Consider the following 20,836-nt stretch of genomic DNA (forward strand, 5'->3'; position numbering starts at 1 on the left):
TTTTACAGAAGATAGCTTGAAAGGAAGATGAAATTGTGTGTACTTTCAGTTTAGAAAGTGGCAAAGATGTTGTATGTCTGGCAAGATCAACAGGTATTGTCTGCAAGCCTGAGAAATGAAAACGAATTCATCCACCAATAAGGATGCACTGATACCAGTCTTTCCAAAGTGAGTACGAGCACTGATACCATTTCTCAAGTACTTGCCAATACCTTTTTTTTTTTTTTTTCTTTCTGTATGCTGCGATTTGAGCCCATACAAAATGAATGGGCTGAAACTGCACTGCAAAGAAACGCATGTGGTTTGAACAGGAATGCAGTGCAATTCCTGTTTGAATCGCATGCGATTTTCTTCTCCGATCCTGTGTGAACCCAGGCTGGTCCACATGTTGTTTGAACAGGAATGCAGTGCGATTCCTGTTTGAATCACATTCGATTTTCTTCTCCGCTCCTGTGTGAACCCAGGCTGGTCCGCATGTGATTTGAACAGGAATGTGGTGCGATTCCATTGCGAATCACATGTAGCTTCCCGCACCACTCCTGTGTGAACCCGGGCTAAAGTCACTATGACAAGCCTGGGATCACACAGGAGTGGTGTGGGAAACCACATGTGATTCGGACAGATATCGCACTGCATTCCTGTTCATATCACATGCGATTCTTTGCAGTGTGATTGAGGATCTGTGCAACCCTAACCACCATATATTGTATAAGGTCTTGTAAGCTGCAGTATATTAAATTGTTCTTGTGTCTAGGTAAGGTTTACCTTTTTGTCACCCCCTAGCCATCAGTGCAAGTCAGATCTCTGACAGGTTCGGAAGTGTTGAATCAGATCAGTAGCTGTGGGCAGCACAGAGATCCAAGTTTGCCTACTGCTGTCCATGTCCCCCATGTAATGTACAAGGTGAGAAAGGTCAGATGAGATCAGACAGGTAAACCCAGGACTAGTGTCAGATCTCATTACACTGTGCAGAGACTATACCAGATTCATACACAGTGCATCCCATGTGTGCGGAATCTCCACAGATAAAGGTACACAGGTCAACCAGTCAAGCGGCAGGAATTGCCATCTTTTCTACAAACTGATATTTCTTGCACATGCAATAAACTGAAAGCTCCATTTTCCATAGGCAATCCATGTTTACTAAACCTTCCAAATGTCACTAGTTCTCCAATCTCTCAAATTTTTTATAAAATCAGAAATTGATTGTCAGAACTACCACTAAAATCAGAAATCGATTGGTAGAACAACCACTAAAATCAGGAATTGATTGGTAGAACTACCACTAAAATCAGAAATTGATTGGCAGGACAACTACTAATATCAGAAATTGATTGGCAGGACAACTACTAAAATCAGAAATTGATTGGCAGAACTACCACTAAAATCAGAAATTGATTGGCAGAACTACCAGTAAAATCAGATATTGATTGGCAGAACTACCACTAAAATCAAATGTTGATTGGCAGAACTACCACTAAAATCAGAAATTGATTGGCAGGACAACTACTAAAATCAGAAATTGATTGGCAGGACAACTACTAAAATCAGAAATTGATTGGCAGAACTACCACTAAAATCAGATATTGATTGGCAGAACTACCACTAAAATCAGATATTGATTGGCAGAACTACCACTAAAATCAGATATTGATTGGCAGAACTACCACTAAAATCAGATATTGATTGGCAGAACTACCACTAAAATCAGATATTGATTGGCAGAACTAGCACTAAAATCAGATATTGATTGGCAGGACTAGCAATAAAATCAGATATTGATTGGCAGAACTACCACTAAAATCAGAAATTGATTTGCAGAAATTGATTGGCAGGACCACTGCTAAAAGCAGAAATTGATTGGCAAGTAGGACTACTACTAAAATCAGAAAACCCCTCTACATGTGTTCTTACAAAATGGCATTATTGCATCTTTCAGGGCAGGCTTCCTGGTGGTGACAACAGTACACCATGCCCGCGTGTTAAGTCAGAACTAAATCCATTGACATAATGTCAAAATTAATTTTTATCCAGCATATATGAATTTTAAATTATGGTCTAGAGTCATAATTTCCATGATATTACAATTTACAATGCTGTAGGCCCTCCATTCCTAAAGTCTGCGCCATCTTTGAGAAGGACCCAGCATGTTACAGAATCCGGCGCATGCGTAGTGCGAGGTAGCATGATGCCCTTTCCATGTCAGTGACAGCTATCATGAAAAGCTGCTGAAGAAGGACATCACCCTGGTACAGGTAGATTGTAGGCATCTCTATGATTCCAAGACTGGTAATTTAGTGAGCATATGTGTTTTTCCCTCCTTATTGGGATTCAACATAGAGGTTGTTCTACATGATTACCCTGTAAGCACCCCTGTCAGCGGTCACAAATTTATCTCAATCCTCTAATTGTCACGTTTGCTGGACAGCTTGGTGTGCTAAAAAAAAAAAAAAAAAAAGTTAAATAATGTCTTGCTGGTCGGATCACCTGCTGAAATAATGGCGAAAAGCCTAAAAAATTTAACTAATGCAGCCTCCACAAGTAAGAGCTCTTTCACACAAGGCAGACCCATTTAGCGGATACGCTTGCTCAGCAGGGGATCTCTCTGCTGATTCCCATTGAGCAAGCGGATGACAGCTCTGTGTCTGCTCCACTCCTGCAGAGCAGAGACAGAGCAATGGGGCGGTCAGATGAAAATGGACCGTCTCTCTGTTTTCATCCAGTCCAACAGACAGAAGGGGAATTGGATCCCCATCCGTCTTTTTGGCGGATCGGATGTCGGTGTCCGTTAACACCCGCCGCTCCAGAGGAGAATGGAGGTTCAGATCGAGTCCTCCTGAAAAACGGGCAGGCGCACCCGATCAAAACATTTGTATGAAAGAGCCCTAAGAATATGTAACCTGCAACTTATTATATTTTTGCTTTTCGGTTTAGTATCACTTTCAAGGTGGGCTTACCATTTTTCCAAGCCCATTTGGTTCCTTGAGTTCAACTTTAATCTGCCATTTGTAGTCTCTTTATCAGAAACCCATGTAAAATGGTAGCAACGCAGGAACACAGTCAGAAGACAAGGGCAGAGTGTTGTCACTATTTGGCAGGAAGTGCTTGAACATAGACCCTCATGGCAAGATTCCCAAGCATTATTGTACTGATAGCTACAGATTTGTAAATATTGAAAATGGTCTTAAAAATGACATCAACATATTATAGCTTACATGAGGTTTCAGTGGTTGGGTTTACATGGACTTTAATGCTCTGAAGATATCTACATCACAAAGCTGTATCTGTGTGGGAAAAAATGAAGGTTTATAGAATGTTTTTAATATAAAATACTGTGCTGTTTGCTGTCATTAGATTTGGTCCAGATAGGCTCCTCAGTGAGACCTCGCACCGACGGCACGCTGGATTCACAAAGGCCATAAAGCAAACGGCTGCCGGTTTAAAAATAAATCTTCTGCCCAGCTTGTTCGGCCTGTGTGTATGCGAACTTTATAAATATTTTGTCTTCGTAGCTAAGAGTATTTAGTTTCAGGAATTTTCCACACCAGTTTCTCCACTCTCTGGTTTTATTGGGAAATCCTGTTTATGATAGGGCAATAGTGCATACTTTTCATTTCGGCTAGATGAAGGTGGTGGAATCGTGTGCTGCAATGGATCTCTGTATAAGATTTAAACATTACACTTGTTTCCAAGAAGGTTGGAACTGAAAGGAACAGTCTTGGTTGCCTTCAGCAAGGACCTGGGCTCCATCCGCCTTTTTCATTGCTGTTTAGAAAATCAGTTGCAGTGTGGTGTTACAAACATTCATTCTCAGTATTTCCCTGCAAGCACAGTTTCTTTCCAGCAGCTGCTATGTGCTGCACTCTGCACCTTGGCCAGTTATATTCCATTTAGGCCTCCTTCATATGAGTGTACTGCAGCGTCCACTCGTGCAAGAGCTGTGTTTGTCTACATGGTATGCCCAGAAAAGGCATTCTATCCGATTTGACATTTTACAAGGATTTTACAGTCAGTTCCATTGAGTACAAAAAAAATGACCTTTTCCTATTACTGACTTACTATGCCTTGCTTTGCACTATGTCTTTGTATGGAGGTTGCCATCGTGGTAGGGGCAGGGTTTTGCTTCCCCATGTCAGAGCTTCCAAAAAGAACAGTGAGCAGCACAGTAGCACCGTCACCAAAACTTACTCCTATCCTGAGACTGTCAGCCAGAGGCAGCAGTGCCTTGGATCCCACACTGCAGATATTGTAAACCGCTATGGCCAAAGGTATAGGAGTGCCTAGGCACGCTGACATACCAGGAAGTGTACGGCTGTTTTTCAAGAGCAATTCAAGACCAAAGGTTTCTGCTTAGGCACAATTAACATTTCTTGATGTTCCCTATGGCATAGCAATTCTTCAATTTTTAAGTTCAGTTCCAACCCTTCAGAGATCCATCTATTTTATTTTATACATGCCTTTTATCAGAATTTTTCAGGTTGGTCATGTGATACGTTAGAGCCCTCTTCCTCTTTGCCTCTTCTCCTCAGTGTTTTTAGTCTCTGGCATGATGACGTTCTATGCATCAATGTACTGAGAGAGCAAGGTGCTTGCTAGCGCCCCCCAGGGGGTGTCATTCAACCTAGAAGAGAACCAGCGTTGGATGACTGGAGAGGGACAGTGCTGGAGTTGAGCTTTAATATCACCAGACTTTCAGTTTAATTCCTGCTGTCCTTGATTGTCCACATTCCTCCCTGATCCTGGACATGTATGGGTCACGTGTCATTTCCTTTGGTACCCCTACTTTTTGTACTGAAAGCCCAACACTGAAAACAAAGTAAAAAAGTGTCTTCCTGCACGTTCCCAATCTCTAACCAAAAAGTGGAGCCTATGAGCAGCCACATTTACATTGTCTGTGAAAGGGATCTGTGAAATAGCAATCCAAATAGTGTTTAACCCCTTCACGTCTAAGGGTACAACAAATCTTAATGCCTAAGCACAATTTTGCAACTTTGACGTGTTAGTAAAACCGTCCATATCATCACAACTACTTTGTACATCCAGGTGAATATACCTTGTTTTTTTCAGGACAAATTGGGCTTTCATTTGGTGGTAAATGGTAATGGATATCTCCTGATTTTTTTTTTTTTTTTTTTTATTATTATCAAAGGAAAACTGGCCCAAAATGGTAAAAATAAATAATTTCAGCTGTGTGTTTCTTGCTACTACCATAACCTACCACCAAAAAACAACCCAAAATACATTTTCCAGCTCTTGACGATTGCAGTGATACCATATATGTCAGCGTTTCTCAACCTGGGGGTCGCGACCCCTTTGGGGGTCGAACGACCATTTCCCAGGGGTCGCCTAAGACCATTGGAAAACACATATTTCCGATGGTCTTAGGAACCGAGACACCGCTGCAGTCTCCGGCGATGTGTGGGCGGGATGATACGCTGCTGTCACCTGGCCACACCTCCGGGATCGCTCAGCAGCTCCGCCTCCTCGCCGCTGATTGGCCACTGGAACTGTAGCTCAGGAGAGGCACACAGGCGGCCAATCACCGGCGAGGAGGTGGAGCTTGGAGAGGAGGAGCCGAGCGGCAGCGCGCGTACATCAAAGAAGACCGAGGGAGCTGCCGGAGCGAGTGAAGAGGAGAGCGGCCAGAGAAGGAAGACAGCTGACAGGTAAGTGAGAGAGCGAGCCCAGGCTGGAGCAGGGGTCAGCAAAGTAAGTATCATTGGTGTCAGTGGGAGGAATAGTGCCCCATCATTTGTGTCACTAATACCAACGATGGGGCACTATTCCTCCCCCCACTGACACCAACGATGGGGCACTATTCCTCCCCCCACTGACACCAACGATGGGGCAGTATTCCTCCCCCCACTGACACCAACGATGGGGCACTATTCCTCCCCCCACTGACACCAACGATGGGGCACTATTCCTCCCCCCACTGACACCAACGATGGGGCACTATTCCTCCCCCCACTGACACCAACGATGGGGCACTATTCCTCCCCCCACTGACACCAACGATGGGGCACTATTCCTCCCCCCACTGACACCAACGATGGGGCACTATTCCTCCCCCCACTGACACCAACGATGGGGCACTATTCCTCCCCCCACTGACACCAACGATGGGGCACTATTCCTCCCCCCACTGACACCAACGATGGGGCACTATTTCCCCCCCCCCCGACCCCAACGATGGGGCACTATTCTCCCCTCCACCACACTGACATCAATGATGGGGCACTATTCCTCCCACTGACACCAATGATGGGGCACTATTCCTCCCACGACACCAATGATGTGGCACTATTCCTCCCACTGACACCAGTGATGGGGCACTACTCCCACTGACACCAGTGATGGGGCACTATTCCTCCCACTGACACCAGTGATGGGGCACTATTCCTCCCACTGACACCAACGATGGGGCACTATTCCTCCCACTGATACCAACGATGGGGCACTATTCCTCCCACTGACACCAACGATGGGGCACTATTCCTCCCACTGACACCAACGATGGGGCACTATTCCTCCCACTGACACCAACGATGGGGCACTATTCCTCCCACTGACACCAACGATGGGGCACTATTCCTCCCACTGACACCAACGATGGGGCACTATTCCTCCCACTGACACCAACGATGGGGCACTATTCCTCCCACTGACACCAACGATGGGGCACTATTCCTCCCACTGACACCAACGATGGGGCACTATTCCTCCCACTGACACCAACGATGGGGCACTATTCCTCCCACTGACACCAACGATGGGGCACTATTCCTCCCACTGACACCAACGATGGGGCACTATTCCTCCCACTGACACCAACGATGGGGCACTATTCCTCCCACTGACACCAACGATGGGGCACTATTCCTCCCACTGACACCAACGATGGGGCACTATTCCTCCCACTGACACCAACGATGGGGCACTATTCCTCCCACTGACACCAACGATGGGGCACTATTCCTCCCACTGACACCAACGATGGGGCACTATTCCTCCCACTGACACCAACGATGGGGCACTATTCCTCCCACTGACACCAACGATGGGGCACTATTCCTCCCACTGACACCAACGATGGGGCACTATTCCTCCCACTGACACCAACGATGGGGCACTATTCCTCCCACTGACACCAACGATGGGGCACTATTCCTCCCACTGACACCAACGATGGGGCACTATTCCTCCCACTGACACCAACGATGGGGCACTATTCCTCCCACTGACATCAGTGATGGGACACTATTCCTCCCACTGATACCAATGATGGGGCACTATTCATCCCACTGACATCAGTGATGGGGCACTACTCCTTCCACTGACACCAATGACATGGCACTACTCCTCCCACTGCAAAATTACAGTTATGAAGTAGAAATGAAAATAATTTTATGGTTGGGGGTCACCACAACATGAGGAACTGTATTAAGGGGTCGCGGCATTAGAAAGGTTGAGAACCACTGATACAGTCATGGCCGAAATTGTTGGCACCCTTGATATTTTTCCTGAAAATCAAGTATTTCACACAAAAAAGGTATTGCATTAACACATGTTTTGCTATACACATGTTTATTCCCTTTGTATGTATTGGAACAAATATAAAACAGAGGCAGAAAAGCAAATATGACATAATGTCACACAAAACCCCAAAAATGGGCTGGACAAAAGTATTGGCACCCTTAACTTAATATTTGGTTGCACACCCTTTGGAAAACATAACTGAAATCAGTCGCTTCCTATAACCATCAATAAGCTTCTGACACCTCTCACCCGGAATTTTGGACCACTCTTCCTTTGCAAACAGCTCCAGGTCTCTCTTATTGGAAGGACACCTTTTCCCAACAGCAATTTTAAGATCTCTCCACAGGTGTTCAATGGGATTTAGATCTGGGCTCATTGCTGGCCACTTCAGAACTCTCCAGCGCTTCTTTGCCATCCATTTCTGAGTGCTTTTTGACGTATGTTTGGGGTCATTGTCCTGCTGGAAGACCCAGGATCTTGGACGCAAACCCAGCTTTCTGACACTGGGCCCTACAGTGCGACCCAAAATCCTTTGGTAATCCTCAGATTTCATGATGCCTTGCACACAGTCAAGGCACCCAGTGCCAGAGGCAGCAAAACAACCCCAAAACATCATTGAACCTCCACCATATTTTACCGTAGGTACTGTGTTTTGTTCTTTGTAGGCCTCATTCCGTTTTCGGTAAACAGTAGAATGATGTGCTTTACCGAAAAGCTCTATCTTGGTCTCATCTGTCCACAAGACGTTTTCCCAGAAGGCTTTTGGCTTACTCAAGTACATTTTGGCAAACTGTAGTCTTGCTTTTTTATGTCTCTGTGTCAGCAGTGGGGTCCTCCTGGGTCTCCTGCCATAGCGTTTCATTTCATTTAAATGTCGACGGATAGTTCGCGCTGACACTGATGCTCCCTGAGCCTGCAGGACAGCTTGAATGTCTTTGGAACATGTTTGGGGCTGCTTATCCACCATCCGGACTATTCTGCGTTGCAATCTTTCATCAATTTTCCTCATCCGTCCACGACCAGGGAGATTAGCTACAGTGCCATGGGTTGCAAACTTCTTGATAATGTTGCGCACTGTGGACAAAGGCAAATCTAGTTCTCTGGAGATGGACTTGTAACCTTGAGATTGTTGATATTTTGCCACAATTTTGGTTCTCAGGTCCTCAGACAGTTCTCGTCTCCTCTTTCTGTTGTCCATGCTTAGTGTGGCACAGACAGACACACAATGCAAAGGTTAAGTGAACGTCTCTCCTTTTTATCTGCTTTCAGGTGTGATTTCTATATTGCCCACACCTGTTACTTGCCCCAGGTGAGTTTACAGGAGCATCACATGCTTGTAACATTCTTATTTATCCGCAGTTGTGAAAGGGTGCCAATACTTTTGTCCAGCCCATTTTTGGAGGTTTGTGTGACATTATGTCGAATTTGCTTTCTTTCCTCCCTTTTTTTGTTTTGTCCCAATACACACAAAGGGAATAAACATGTGTATAGCAAAACATGTGTTAATGCAATACGTTTCGTGAGAAATACATGATTTCCTGGAGAAATATCAAGGGTGCCAACAATTTCGGCCATGACTGTATATGTGTATGTTATTTGTTGTTTGTTCCTGTACTACAGCCCAGAAACCATAGTGCACATTTTGTTTTTTGGTGGTTTTTTGTTTTACCTAAAACACACTGACACTAACTGATACCAATTTAAAAAAAAAATCCTGACCTTGACCCAAACACTAACCCTGGCACTGAACTAGATCAAACCTTGATCTAGGTATTTTTTCTTTATTTTTTATTTTATTTTGTAATATTTATTTATCTTTTTTTTTTTTTTTTTTTTTTTTTTTAACAAACGGTTGTTTTTTGCTTATTTGTTTTTTTTCCTCTGTATGCAAGGAGAGAGAGATGCAATGTATCTCTCTCCTCCATTCAAAGAGAAAAAAAAAACAAGGGGCTGTACAGTGACTGATCACTGTGATAGCCAATCAGAGGCTATCACAGCGATCATGTGTCCCGGATCCCAGTCATTAGAACGGGACCTGGGGCTCTCAGTGACACCCTGGTCTTTGTGCTGGGAGCGCGCTGTGCGGTTAATATAAAGGTTTATTATATTTTTCAAATACTGTAAATATCGGGTAGATTTTTACCTCTAACTGGAATCTCCCTTTAAAGTTTTTTTCATTTTGAGTAGAGTAATGCAGGCCATAGATGGGGAGAAAAACGGCAGATTTTCGGCCGATTAACGAACTATCGGTCGGTCTAAAAAACTTACCTGACCACCAATTATTACGAAAATCGGCCGATTAATGAGTAACCTATAACGGGAAATGATGTCATTTTGTGGCCTTTGTGATCCTTTTTCGGAAAACGATCGTTCGTTTTTGACCATCAATGAGGATAAAGTCTGGCGTTTTTTCGAAAATTTTCCAACATCACCGATAATCTGAAAGTCCAAAATACACGAAAAACGGCCGACAAAATCGTCCACTAACGATAAGATAATCGGCCGGTTTTATTTTCGGACGAAAAATCGGCCGTTTTTCTCCCCATCTATGGCCTGCATAAGGGAAGTTTAAAAACCCTGCAAAGCTTTTTTTTTTTCCTCATCTGTGCTCGATTGGGAAGATTTCCTTCACTTCCTGTCCTACAGCCAAAACCAGAACTAGTGTCAGTATTGGAAGATTTCCTCTTTTCTTGTACTGGTGACAAATCAATCTCCAAATGCAGATAGTGTGAATATGTTCGTGTGCATGCAGATGCTTTAACTTCTTCACGCCAGCCGATCGCAAATGTGCGACTTCCCGGCGTCTCGGCCTAGACATCGAGCAGCCGCACATTTGTGTTCTATTAAAAAAGAACATATGTACTGAGTGTGTGCGCTCTTTCGATTGGGACCTTTCCCTATCATGTTACCGCCGTGACAGCGTGTCATGGCGGTCACATGAGCCTAAACCCCGCTCCCAGCTTCTGAAACCCTTAAAGGGCCGAGAGGCGCCGGCGTGAAGGGGTTAAGCACCCTCTGTCGCATACAGGCTCTACTTCTAATGCACCTCATTGGGAGGCTGTACATGGCAGCAGGGAGTCCTGTGAATGTCATCATGGAGGCTCTGCACGCTGTATGGCCCCAGTACAATAGTGTGCATGAAGCCTTGGACTTTGCACATATTTTCTTTTGACAGATCCCCTAACTTTCTGCAACAATGACGTCACCAAGACAGGAAGTTTGAAGAAATCTCCCTGACAAGACACAAACAGGAGGAAAAAAAACTGGGCTGGGTTCTAAACCTTCACTGCCAAAACTAATATACATTTTAACTGTATGAGGTGTACAGTTTTTGGATTGCTCATTTCGAGTTGCTTGCCCGTGAACCAGTAGAGAATAACCTTTAGACTGTAATTGGCCTTTATGTTCAGTGATCATTTGTACAGATATAATTTTTTTGAAAATGGTTAGCTATGGAAAATAATTTTCCAACAGGTCCATAAATCTGGATAATTGAAGAATCCTACATGTCCATTAACCCCGTTATAGCGCTTATCAGAATTATATTTCAGTAGCCAGTGGTAATTCTGGGATCTTGTATTAAACCCGGCTCTCATGAAAGAATATAGACCTCTATCTGAGTTTCATCTCTCAGTATTTATTACTTTTTTTGTCTTTTCCTTCTCTTTAGTTTGTTTTCGTTGCTATCTAAAAAGCACAACAAAGTCCTGGAGCAAGCCACACAGTCTCTTCGAGGACCGCTTGGCTCGGATGATTCCCCACTTCCTGACTACGTGAGTATCAAACTGAAAGCCGGTGCGTGAGAACATTTCTTTGGGCTCGTCATCAACACTCGCTCTCGTGGTTGTCAGTCTGTCGGAACGAGACCAGAAACCCAACCTCGAGACTCAGAAAATGACTTCATGTCTTGCATGTGGTTTACTGTATAAACAGATGTGACAAAGCTGAGCCATGGGTGACAAGTAACTATCACTCTGAGAACATTTGTGATCAGACTGTGTCCTCGTCTGATTTATTGATTAAGATAGGTCTCCACTTGTCCTCTACCCTGTACATTTCTTATAAAAACATACCTTTTTCCAGACATCTTGTGGCCGGGTCACATGACCACCTCTGCCCTTTTTCTGTATTGGTGGGTAATCCTGAATGATACAGAGAACGGTGCTTATATAGTAATATGAGCGCCAATCTCTGCAGCATTGTTCTGTAGGCCCAAGCTACCATGGTGGCACACAACAAAGGGGTTGAAGGATGAGCGGTAGCCAGTTGCCAGGAGAAACACACAGGGAAGTGCTGCAGTGTGGATAGGGTATATATTGCTTTAGCAACTTCATAGTATATGTTCACGATTCACATACAGTACATTCATAGGACCCCCTTCACTTTTTTCAGTTTTGTTATAGCCTGATACTACAGTTGTTTCATTTCCTTTTTTCTCATTAATCTCGGTACCCTATAATGACAAAGCAAAAACAGAATTTTAGAAAGGTCTGTGAATTTATTAAAATGAAAACACTGAAATATCACATTGGCATCAGTATTCAGACCCTTTACAACAACACTTGAAATTCAGCTCAGGTGCCACTCATTCATTTTGATCGTTGCTGAGATGTTTCTACACCTTGATTGGTGTCCACCTGTAGTAAATTAAATTAGACATGATTTTGGAATGGCACACATCTCTCTATATAAAATGCCTCACAGCTGACAATGCATACTGTATCAGAGCAAAAGCCATGAGGTCTAAGGAACAGCCTACAGCTCAAAGTCAGGATTATTTCAAGGATGGGGAAGGCTACAAAACTGTTTCTGCTGCACTGAAGGTTCCCAAGAGCACAGTGGCCTCCATAATTTTCAAATGGAGGATGTTTGGCAAAACCAGGACTCCTAACAAGAGCTGGTCGCCTGGCTAAACTGAGCAATCGGGGGGGGGGGGCTTCAGTAAGAGAGGTGACCTAAAACCCAATGACCACACTGACTGAGCTCCAGAGATCCTGTGTGGAGATGAGACAACGCTCCAGAAGGACAACCATCACTGGAGCCCTCCACCGATCTGGCTGTTATGGCAAAGTGGCTAGACAGAAGCCTCTCCTCGGTGCAAAGCACATGAAAGCCCGCTTCTGCAATTCATTAGACACATTCTAGGGTCAGTGTTACTGTCTTAGGTTTCATGGGCTCCCCAACCCATGTCATAAGCATGTGAAAACCCAAGAAGGAGAGAGACTGTTCTCGGCTTGTCATAGATTACAGTGGTGGATGTGGTTCATTTGCATATTGGCAGCCTTACCAGATCCTAACACTGCTACATAATTGTTAATGCCTGCTAGATAAGTAGAAACATTTTGTTTAGACCTGAGACCTTGTTATTGAATTCAAATGTCCATAAACTGGTTTATGTAATTCCAACCCTCATTTGATTTCCCCATCCATGCTAAACAGCCTGAATGGAGGAATCTGCACTGCCGGCTGTTGTATTCAAACAGCCACAGCACCAGTGGCCGTCATAATACCCGAACAGTGACTTCATCTGATTAAATGCAATCGCTATGTGGGTGACAGTGGATGGTGCCGACAGGGCTTGAATGGTGGCAAGAATCAGCCAAATTTGAGCTGTGTATGGCTAGCCTAAATATAAAATAGAATACAGCTGGTGACTCCGTAACATCCAGTTGCGGTTATATTTATGATTAAAGCCTAACGGCCGAAACAGGTAGGCAATGCCAAACTTACCTTCTAAATACATATAACCACAACCGGATGTTACTCAGTCGCTGACTGTATACTATTTTATACTTGGTTCTATGAGCGACACTGGAGACACTATTGGCCTAGTCACCAGGTTTCCCCAGCTTCCATGTGGGTTCCCAGTGAGCATGTTGCTTTTTTTCTGTTGTATGACTTTGTGAGTAGCCTAAAGCCAGCCATTCATGGTTAGAAATTCAGCTGGTTCAGTAGGGACTGGCTGAATGTCGATCCATGTGTGGGCAGGGAGGTTGTACAGAAGTTGATCTGCAGGTTGACTTTTGTACATCTGCCCTTTCCACACTCTGTTAATATAGCCTGTGAGGCTGATCAGTGTATTCTGACAGAGCGGAAGTCTCCCCACTGTCAGAATACAATAGCTCAGTGGGATGGATTCCTCCACGTAGTGTGTGTGGATGAGGGAATTTGGTTCTTTTTTTTTTTTCTTTTTTCAACCCGCTCACTGGTTGCACAAAAAAATTGACTCATCTATGGGCTGCCTAAGAGTTAGTGGGATAAAGGAGTACCCCGACAGAAAGTTTATGGATGCAGAGATATATGAATATGCTACTTAGTGACAGTATCAGGTTAAACTGTGAAGGCGTGTGTGTATACTGTATATGTCCAAAGACATGCTGGTAGGTGAATTGATTCCTGTCCAAATTGTCCCTAGTATGTGTATGTATGAATGTGAGTTAGGGACTTTAGATTGTACTCCCCTTGAGGGTTAGGGACTGATGTGAATGTACAATATATATATATGTAAAGCGCTGCGGAAATTGACGGCGCTATATAAGTACCTGAAATAATAAATGTATGTGTAGTAAAGAGGGCATGCTCAGCTGGTATTGGCAGCGTAAACCATCCAGAGACACCTAGGAACAGTCCTGTGCACCCTAATGGGTTCCCCAAAGCTAACGGGCAGCTCTTATACCTTTGTGTTCTGTCAGCAATCAGCAGCAGGCTGTCACAGCAGAGGAAGAGAGAGCCCTGGCCATTGGTCAGCTCAGATATATAAATGCCTGTGCACAGATGGCACTGATGCAGAGGTTTGGCTACCAGGTAAGATGTGGACCTAGTAATGGAGGCTATATCCCACTCAAAGCTCTACAATTCCTCTTGGCTTCAGGACCCAGATCAGAACCTAAGATCTTTATCGAAAATAAAGTTTTCTCAGCACCTTAAGTTCTCTGTTCTGCAGTAGCCTGGATTAACTCGAGAATATTGCAAAGAGCATTGCGTGATCAATATACAGTGGTGGCCTGTGTAACATTCTGGATCTCCCCACCACCAGAGGAAAGGGACCGCTGTTGTCCCATTACCAGAATAAAGACCGATGTAAACAAGGTATGTGGTGGGGGATCAAGTTTGAGGTTTCACTTGAATTCTCCCCTTTATAATGAGATTCACAGTTGTGAACAATAGAAATTGCTCTTGTGCATAATTCATGAAATGTATGTATTTCTTTTTTGTTTTGCCATATAGTAGCCATTGTGTGTCCCCGTGTTTTTTTTTTTTTTTTATCTAGCCACTTCGAGGCCTTGTCTGTCCATTCTCTCTCCTTTCCTTGTGACACGCCGCCTGTAATGGAGTAAATAAAGGCTGCTTTTTAAGTTCCTCTTTGATTCTCTAGTTAATTTAGCTGTCAAATAAAAAGCAGCTGTCCCTCTCATTCTGTCTCCACGGCTCCTAATTCATAAGAGAGAAGGCCTGAGCCCCCAGCAGCATCTGGAACTGATAGAACGTTATAAAACCCAGTTAAAAGGAAAAAAAAGAGGCAATGTTTGTTTTATGTGGGATGAAATGATTTTATTCAAGGCTCTTTAATTCGGCCATTAGGAGGGTTATTAAAAAGCCGAATTACAAAGAGAACGTTTTTCTATTTTTACAAAGATTTCTGTCTATTATTTTTGTTTCCTTTTCCCCGTATCAGATTACACCCAAAAAGACAGATAGACAGTCTACAGTGTTCCTGCCGAGGCATTAAAATCTTGGCTCGCCAGTCTGCCAAAATAATAGTGGTTTGCTTTTTAATTTTTAGGCAGTGAAGGCATTTAGAGAATATTACCAGTTAGCATAAACCAAAATTAAAGTGGACCTGTTAGTAACTTTTCAAGTCTGCATGAATAAATTCCTAATATGTCACAGTATACAACAACAGTATAATATTTTAGATAAGCTCCACCTTCTTTCATTAAAAAGCTGTCCTTGAGCTCCTGGGACTTTGCCTAGGCTGATATGATGTCATCAGTTTGCTGTAGGCAGGTGGAAGAATTTCTTTAGTCTCTCTTCCGCCATGACCAGATTGCATCATCTTACCTTTTTAGCAAGTCTACAAATTGAGAGGCTGCAGCAGGGGCTGATCTGTGTTGGACATATGTAAATACAACCAAGAACTACACAGGCAGACCTGGCATGACCGAGTCATTACTGAGCAGGGGCGGACTGACAACTCATGGGGCCCCCGGGCAATAGGGGATCATGTGGCCCCTGTGTCCTTGCCCAAACTCAAAAAAGCCTTGAAAAAGGTACCAGGGGCATCTCATGGGGCTCCCTACTGACCCTGGGCCCTCGGGCAATGCCCGAGTTTCCAAATGGTCAGTCCGCCCCTGTTACTGAGCTTGATATTTTAGCCCAGGTAGTAGATGGTGACCCCAGATGATGCCTATTTGCCCTTTATTTCTTCACTTTTCTCTATCCTATCCCAGTACTTTTTTTTCTGAGGGCAATCTACTCACTAAAAAGCCATTGTGTGTGCAGAACAAAATGAAAACTGGAACCACCAGGTTGGATTATAGCTGCTAGTTATGCATAGTATAATTTACAGCAGTAAAAAAAGGTTAATTTGTGGAAACTTGAATAGTTTTTTATTTTTATCATCTTTGCCCTCTGTCCACATACCACCCAAATCCAAGAAAAAAGTTTCCTAAAGAAATGTGTCAATATGTAGTAAGCTGTTCTTTTTTCTGAATTGATTAAAAGAGATACTTTATAGAACCAAAACTGTTTGCCAATGTGATATCAGTGCCTCTGTTCCCTATCTGTTATTAGTTCCATGATTTCTGATAGAAAAGAACGTGCACAGAAGGCTCCCCAAAAAAGAAAGTTAGATACCATCTAAAACATGTCGGGGCTATTTATTATATTATTTTTATGTATTATATAATACTATTTATTATTCTCATTTCTTAAAACTGACCTCTGAAAAACCAGTAAATTTCCCCTTGCATTGAGCCTGCACCCACACTGCAAAGGTTAACTGCTTATTTAGTTTGGATGGATGATGAAAGCCATTTACTTACCAGATCTTCCATTCCCCTGGTATTATTATTATACAGGATTTATGGCGCCAACAGTTTGCTCAACGCTTTACAATATAATGGGAGACAATACAGCAACAATACAGTTCAATACAAGAGGGATAGGAGGGCCCTGCTCCTTGGAGCTTACAATCTAAGAGGGAGGGGCTGGTGGTACAAAAGGTAGTAACTGTGGGGGATGGACAGGTAGAAGGAATAGAAGATTCCATTATTAGCTGAGGGCAGGATAAGCTTCCCTGAAGACAGAGGTTTTCTGATATCGACTAAAAGTGGACAGAGTAGGCAATAGACTGGGGTAGAGAATTCCAGAGGATGGGGGAGGCTTTGGAGACTAGCATGGGAGGAGCAGACAAGGGCGCTAGAGAGCTGGAGGTCCTGGGAGGAGCTGACGGTTTGGGTGATATTTGGAGACAAGATTGGTGATGTAATTTGGGGCAGAATTATAAATGCTTTTATGTGTGATTGTTAATGTTTTGAATTTTATCCTTTGGGCAATGGGAAGCCAGTGGAGGGATTGGCAGAGAGGGGTGGAAGATACAGAACGGTTAGTAAGGTGAATAAGTCTGGCAGCAGCATTCATGATAGACTGAAGGGGGGATAGCCTGCGATGAGGTCGGCCAATGAGGAGGGAGTTACAATAGGCAAGGCGTGATATAACAAGGGAGGGAATAAGTTGCTTAGTGGTTTCAGAGGTTAGGAACGGTCGTTTCTTGGAGATGTTGTGGAGGTGAAGTCTACAAGATTTGGACAGTGATTGAATTTGGGGCTGAAAGGACAGATGGGAGTCTGGTAGATGAAGCTCCCCCACGCCTTGGTGGTGGACTGCCCCTCAACATCCTCATGTCCAGTGCCAGACTTTGGACCCTACATCAGCCTTGATAATGTTAGAGTACCTTAGACTGCTGGAACATGGGGAGAAGATGCTGCAGGGATCAGTCTACCATGGCAGAGGAGCCTTCAGGGGGGATAATCTGGAAGTATATCTACTTTTACATGCCCCCGGACCTAAATAAGAAATGGATCTTTTCTTTGCCCGGGCAGAGCCCCACTTCAAGGGAAAATTTTCAGGTTTCCTGGAATTCAGCTTTTGTTTTTTAACTAACAGTATGGGCATGTAAAGACCAAAGTTCTGCCTCTGAATTGGCCTCATAGTTTTATTTACACATGTGGACAAATGTGTTGTTATCCTTCCTTAAAAAAGAAGAAACCAACAATTTTCTCTGAAATAACTTGAGACTGACCAAAGTAATTGTCATCAGTCATAGTTCCATATTTAATTGCTTCCCACCAACCTGGCACATATATGCGGCCTTTAACGCCGATCGGCCACATATATGCGTCTTTATGTAAACACCATTCTGTGCTCCCAGCACGGTGACAAGCGGAGAATTTTTTGTATGATTTTCTTATCGTGTGTACGGGGCATTAGTCTGTTGACCCTGCAGCATTTGTTTCAGTGGAGCTTTGTGTAGGTGAATACAAGTACTGAATGTATTCATGTGGATTTGACCTGTTTTACTCAGGTACAGTACTTGACCCCCCAACCTGATGTGAGCACCCATTCTTCTAGCGAGATCCGGCTTCCAGTACATCCCAGTCCTATCCCTTTTAGCTGCTTGCTGGGAAATAATAAAGCTGTTATATTGTATCCAGCAACATTCTTGTTGGAAAGGTTAACACAACTGAACATACAGGCTGTAAATATTTCAGGGATACAAGCGGGGCAGGAATGTGAACACGGCTCTCTGCTGGTCAAATAACCACCATAGTTTTGCTGGTCTATAATTATCTACTCCAGGAATCGGGATCCTATTGAACTTCTTGTATTTTGTCTAATTTATGGATCAGGTTTGCATCTTATACACCCCAGGCTTATAATTGATAAAGAATGATACCACACAAAACCACTTTTACAGATTTGTGACTGCTAGGCAACATTGGACTCAAGTGATGAGCGTCCCCCAAAATGTTTACTTTTGTCCTCAGCCATTACAAAGTCTACTGCTATGATGTCATGTTCACCCAGATGGATTTTACATCATGTGGGATGACAGATAACTGCAAATCCAACTGCCAACGTGTAACATTGAGGGGTCAGAAAGATGATCATAAAATATATCTCTACCCCAGATGTGGTAGCTGCATTAGTTTTATTTTTTCAGACTTATTTTTCTGGAGCACTTTAACCTAAGGCCACTAAAGAAGACAAGTGGACAAGAAGTGGCTCAATCTTAAACTGCAGAAGAGGTTCTTTACTGTTAACGTAGTAAGGATGTGGAACTCCCTTTCACAGTTGGTGGTGTCACTAGGGAGTGTAGATAAATTCAAAAAACTTCTAGATGTGTTTCTTAGCTAACACAATGTACAGAGATACTGAAAATGGTAGTGAGATGAACACACATTCTCAGCCTGAACTGGATGGACTTGTGTCTTTATTCAGGAATACCAACTAAGTTAGTTTGTATTTGAAGTATAATAACCACAATATGGAACAGCAAACCAGTAGAATTGGGAAAGCCCTGTTAAAGGTGACTTTCAGGTAAATGTTAACACGACTCAGAATGCACATTCCAAATACACAATAGATTCAATCTAAAGAGCCATTAAACATAAATGACAAGATGGTGTATATGAAAGAGACTTAAAATTGAATAAAAAATATGGAAATGTTTTTGGAACCTTTGAGTATTAAGTAATTGCAGTAGAAGTATTTTGGGGGTAAGGCAATCATTAGGTTAAGAAGAGCCAAAAGGAAACAGCCTTGGTGCATTGTAAAGGGTCAGTCCACTCAAAGCTCGTATCTCAAATTTTAGTAGATTCTGGACTGTTAACCACCTCCTGTCCAGCCGTTGTATATAAACGGCTGGACGGTGGCAGTGCAGGGTCGGGTGGCCATTTATAAACGACCTCCCCACACCCTGCTTGTGCGCGCTCCCGGACACATTGGAACACCGATCGTGGTATGGGACCTCTGTGCGAGGTCCCGATCATGTGATTACTGATTGGCCAATCAGTGATCAAATGCAGAGTAGTAAGCAAGATGTCACTTCTAACATCATTGCTTACTACGTGTGAAATCTGTGAATGATCACAGAGGTCACATGGTACAAGGCTATTCACAATAGCCTTGTACCATGTGACAAGCTGTGACCAATCACAGCTCACACAGTAGTTCTCAATGGCTGCAAGAATGCAGCCAGAGAGAAGGAGAAATGATTGCTTTTACAGTCTTTATGGGTGTAAAAGCAATCAGTGTAAAAAAAAAAAAAAAATCTTCATCACCCCCCACAAGTAGTACAGTGTCACCATGGTGACACTGTACTGCTAGAGTGACAGTATGTAAAAAAAAAAAAAAAATAATACTATAAGAAAAAATAAAAATGTAAAAAAAAAGTTAAAAAAATTATTTTTAGTTATAAACTAATTTGGCTTTTTTTATTTTTTTTAACTAAAAAGATAACTAAATAAATTTTGGGCAAAATTTATGATGAAATACTATTTATTTGCAAAATTTTATAAGAAAAATACTTTTTTCAAAATTTTGGGACTTTTTCATTTACATAGCAAAAAAAAAATAAAAATCCCAGTGGTGAATAAATACCACCAAAATAAAGCTTTATCTGTCTAAAAAAAAATGCTAAAAAAATTCATATAGGTACAGTGTTGCATGACCGCGCAATTGTCATTCAAAGTGTGATAGCGCTGAAAGCTGAAAATTGGCCTGGACAGGAAGGGGGTAAAAGTGTCCGGACTGGAAGTGGTTAAACTACTGAACAGTTTCTCCTGTCTGTTAGGGACACTACTGATCCCGGGCCTTCACCCTCCACAGTGCCTGTTGAAGCTTCCACTATCCCAGATATCTTTTTATTTATTTTATTTAATGGAGAATGTATCAGGAGGTGCTGGAACATGCAAAGGTCATCAGGAACTTCCAAAATTCCCAGGTGGACAGCAATAAGGTTGGGAATTGTGGTAGAAAGATCTCACTATTGGAAGGTCCAAGATGCATTAAGAAACGAGAGCCTGCCTCGGCCCGCCAAGCAAGCTGCTCCACTTTTAGTTAAAACACAACTTTTGAGTTGACTGGGCCTTAAAATCCTACATCTAATAACTTGTATATTCTACATCTTGCTGGAAATAGGATATATGGCCTAATATGTGACCATTATTTGAGCTTTGTCCATCATCTTATCCATGTGTTCTGAGGAAGTGATGATATTCAAGTATTTTCTGTT

At 43.1% G+C, this 20,836-nt stretch overlaps 1 protein-coding gene across 1 annotated transcript in view; it reads left to right on the top strand.

The window, feature by feature from the left end:
• DYM (dymeclin) overlaps positions 1-20,836 on the top strand; it is a gene marked incomplete at its 5' end in the record, with an annotated part of 425,359 nt that overhangs the window by 224,092 nt on the left and 180,431 nt on the right. The window contains one exon of the mRNA XM_089664077.1: positions 11,210-11,312. Within this exon, the coding sequence (XP_089520203.1) occupies positions 11,210-11,312 (103 nt within the window). The remainder of the gene's footprint in view (positions 1-11,209; positions 11,313-20,836) is intronic.

The sequence above is a fragment of the Staurois parvus genome, unplaced genomic scaffold, assembly GCF_062004578.1.
Source record: "Staurois parvus isolate SC_StPar_1 unplaced genomic scaffold, SC_StPar_1.0 ptg001830l, whole genome shotgun sequence".
Taxonomy (NCBI): domain Eukaryota; kingdom Metazoa; phylum Chordata; class Amphibia; order Anura; family Ranidae; genus Staurois; species Staurois parvus.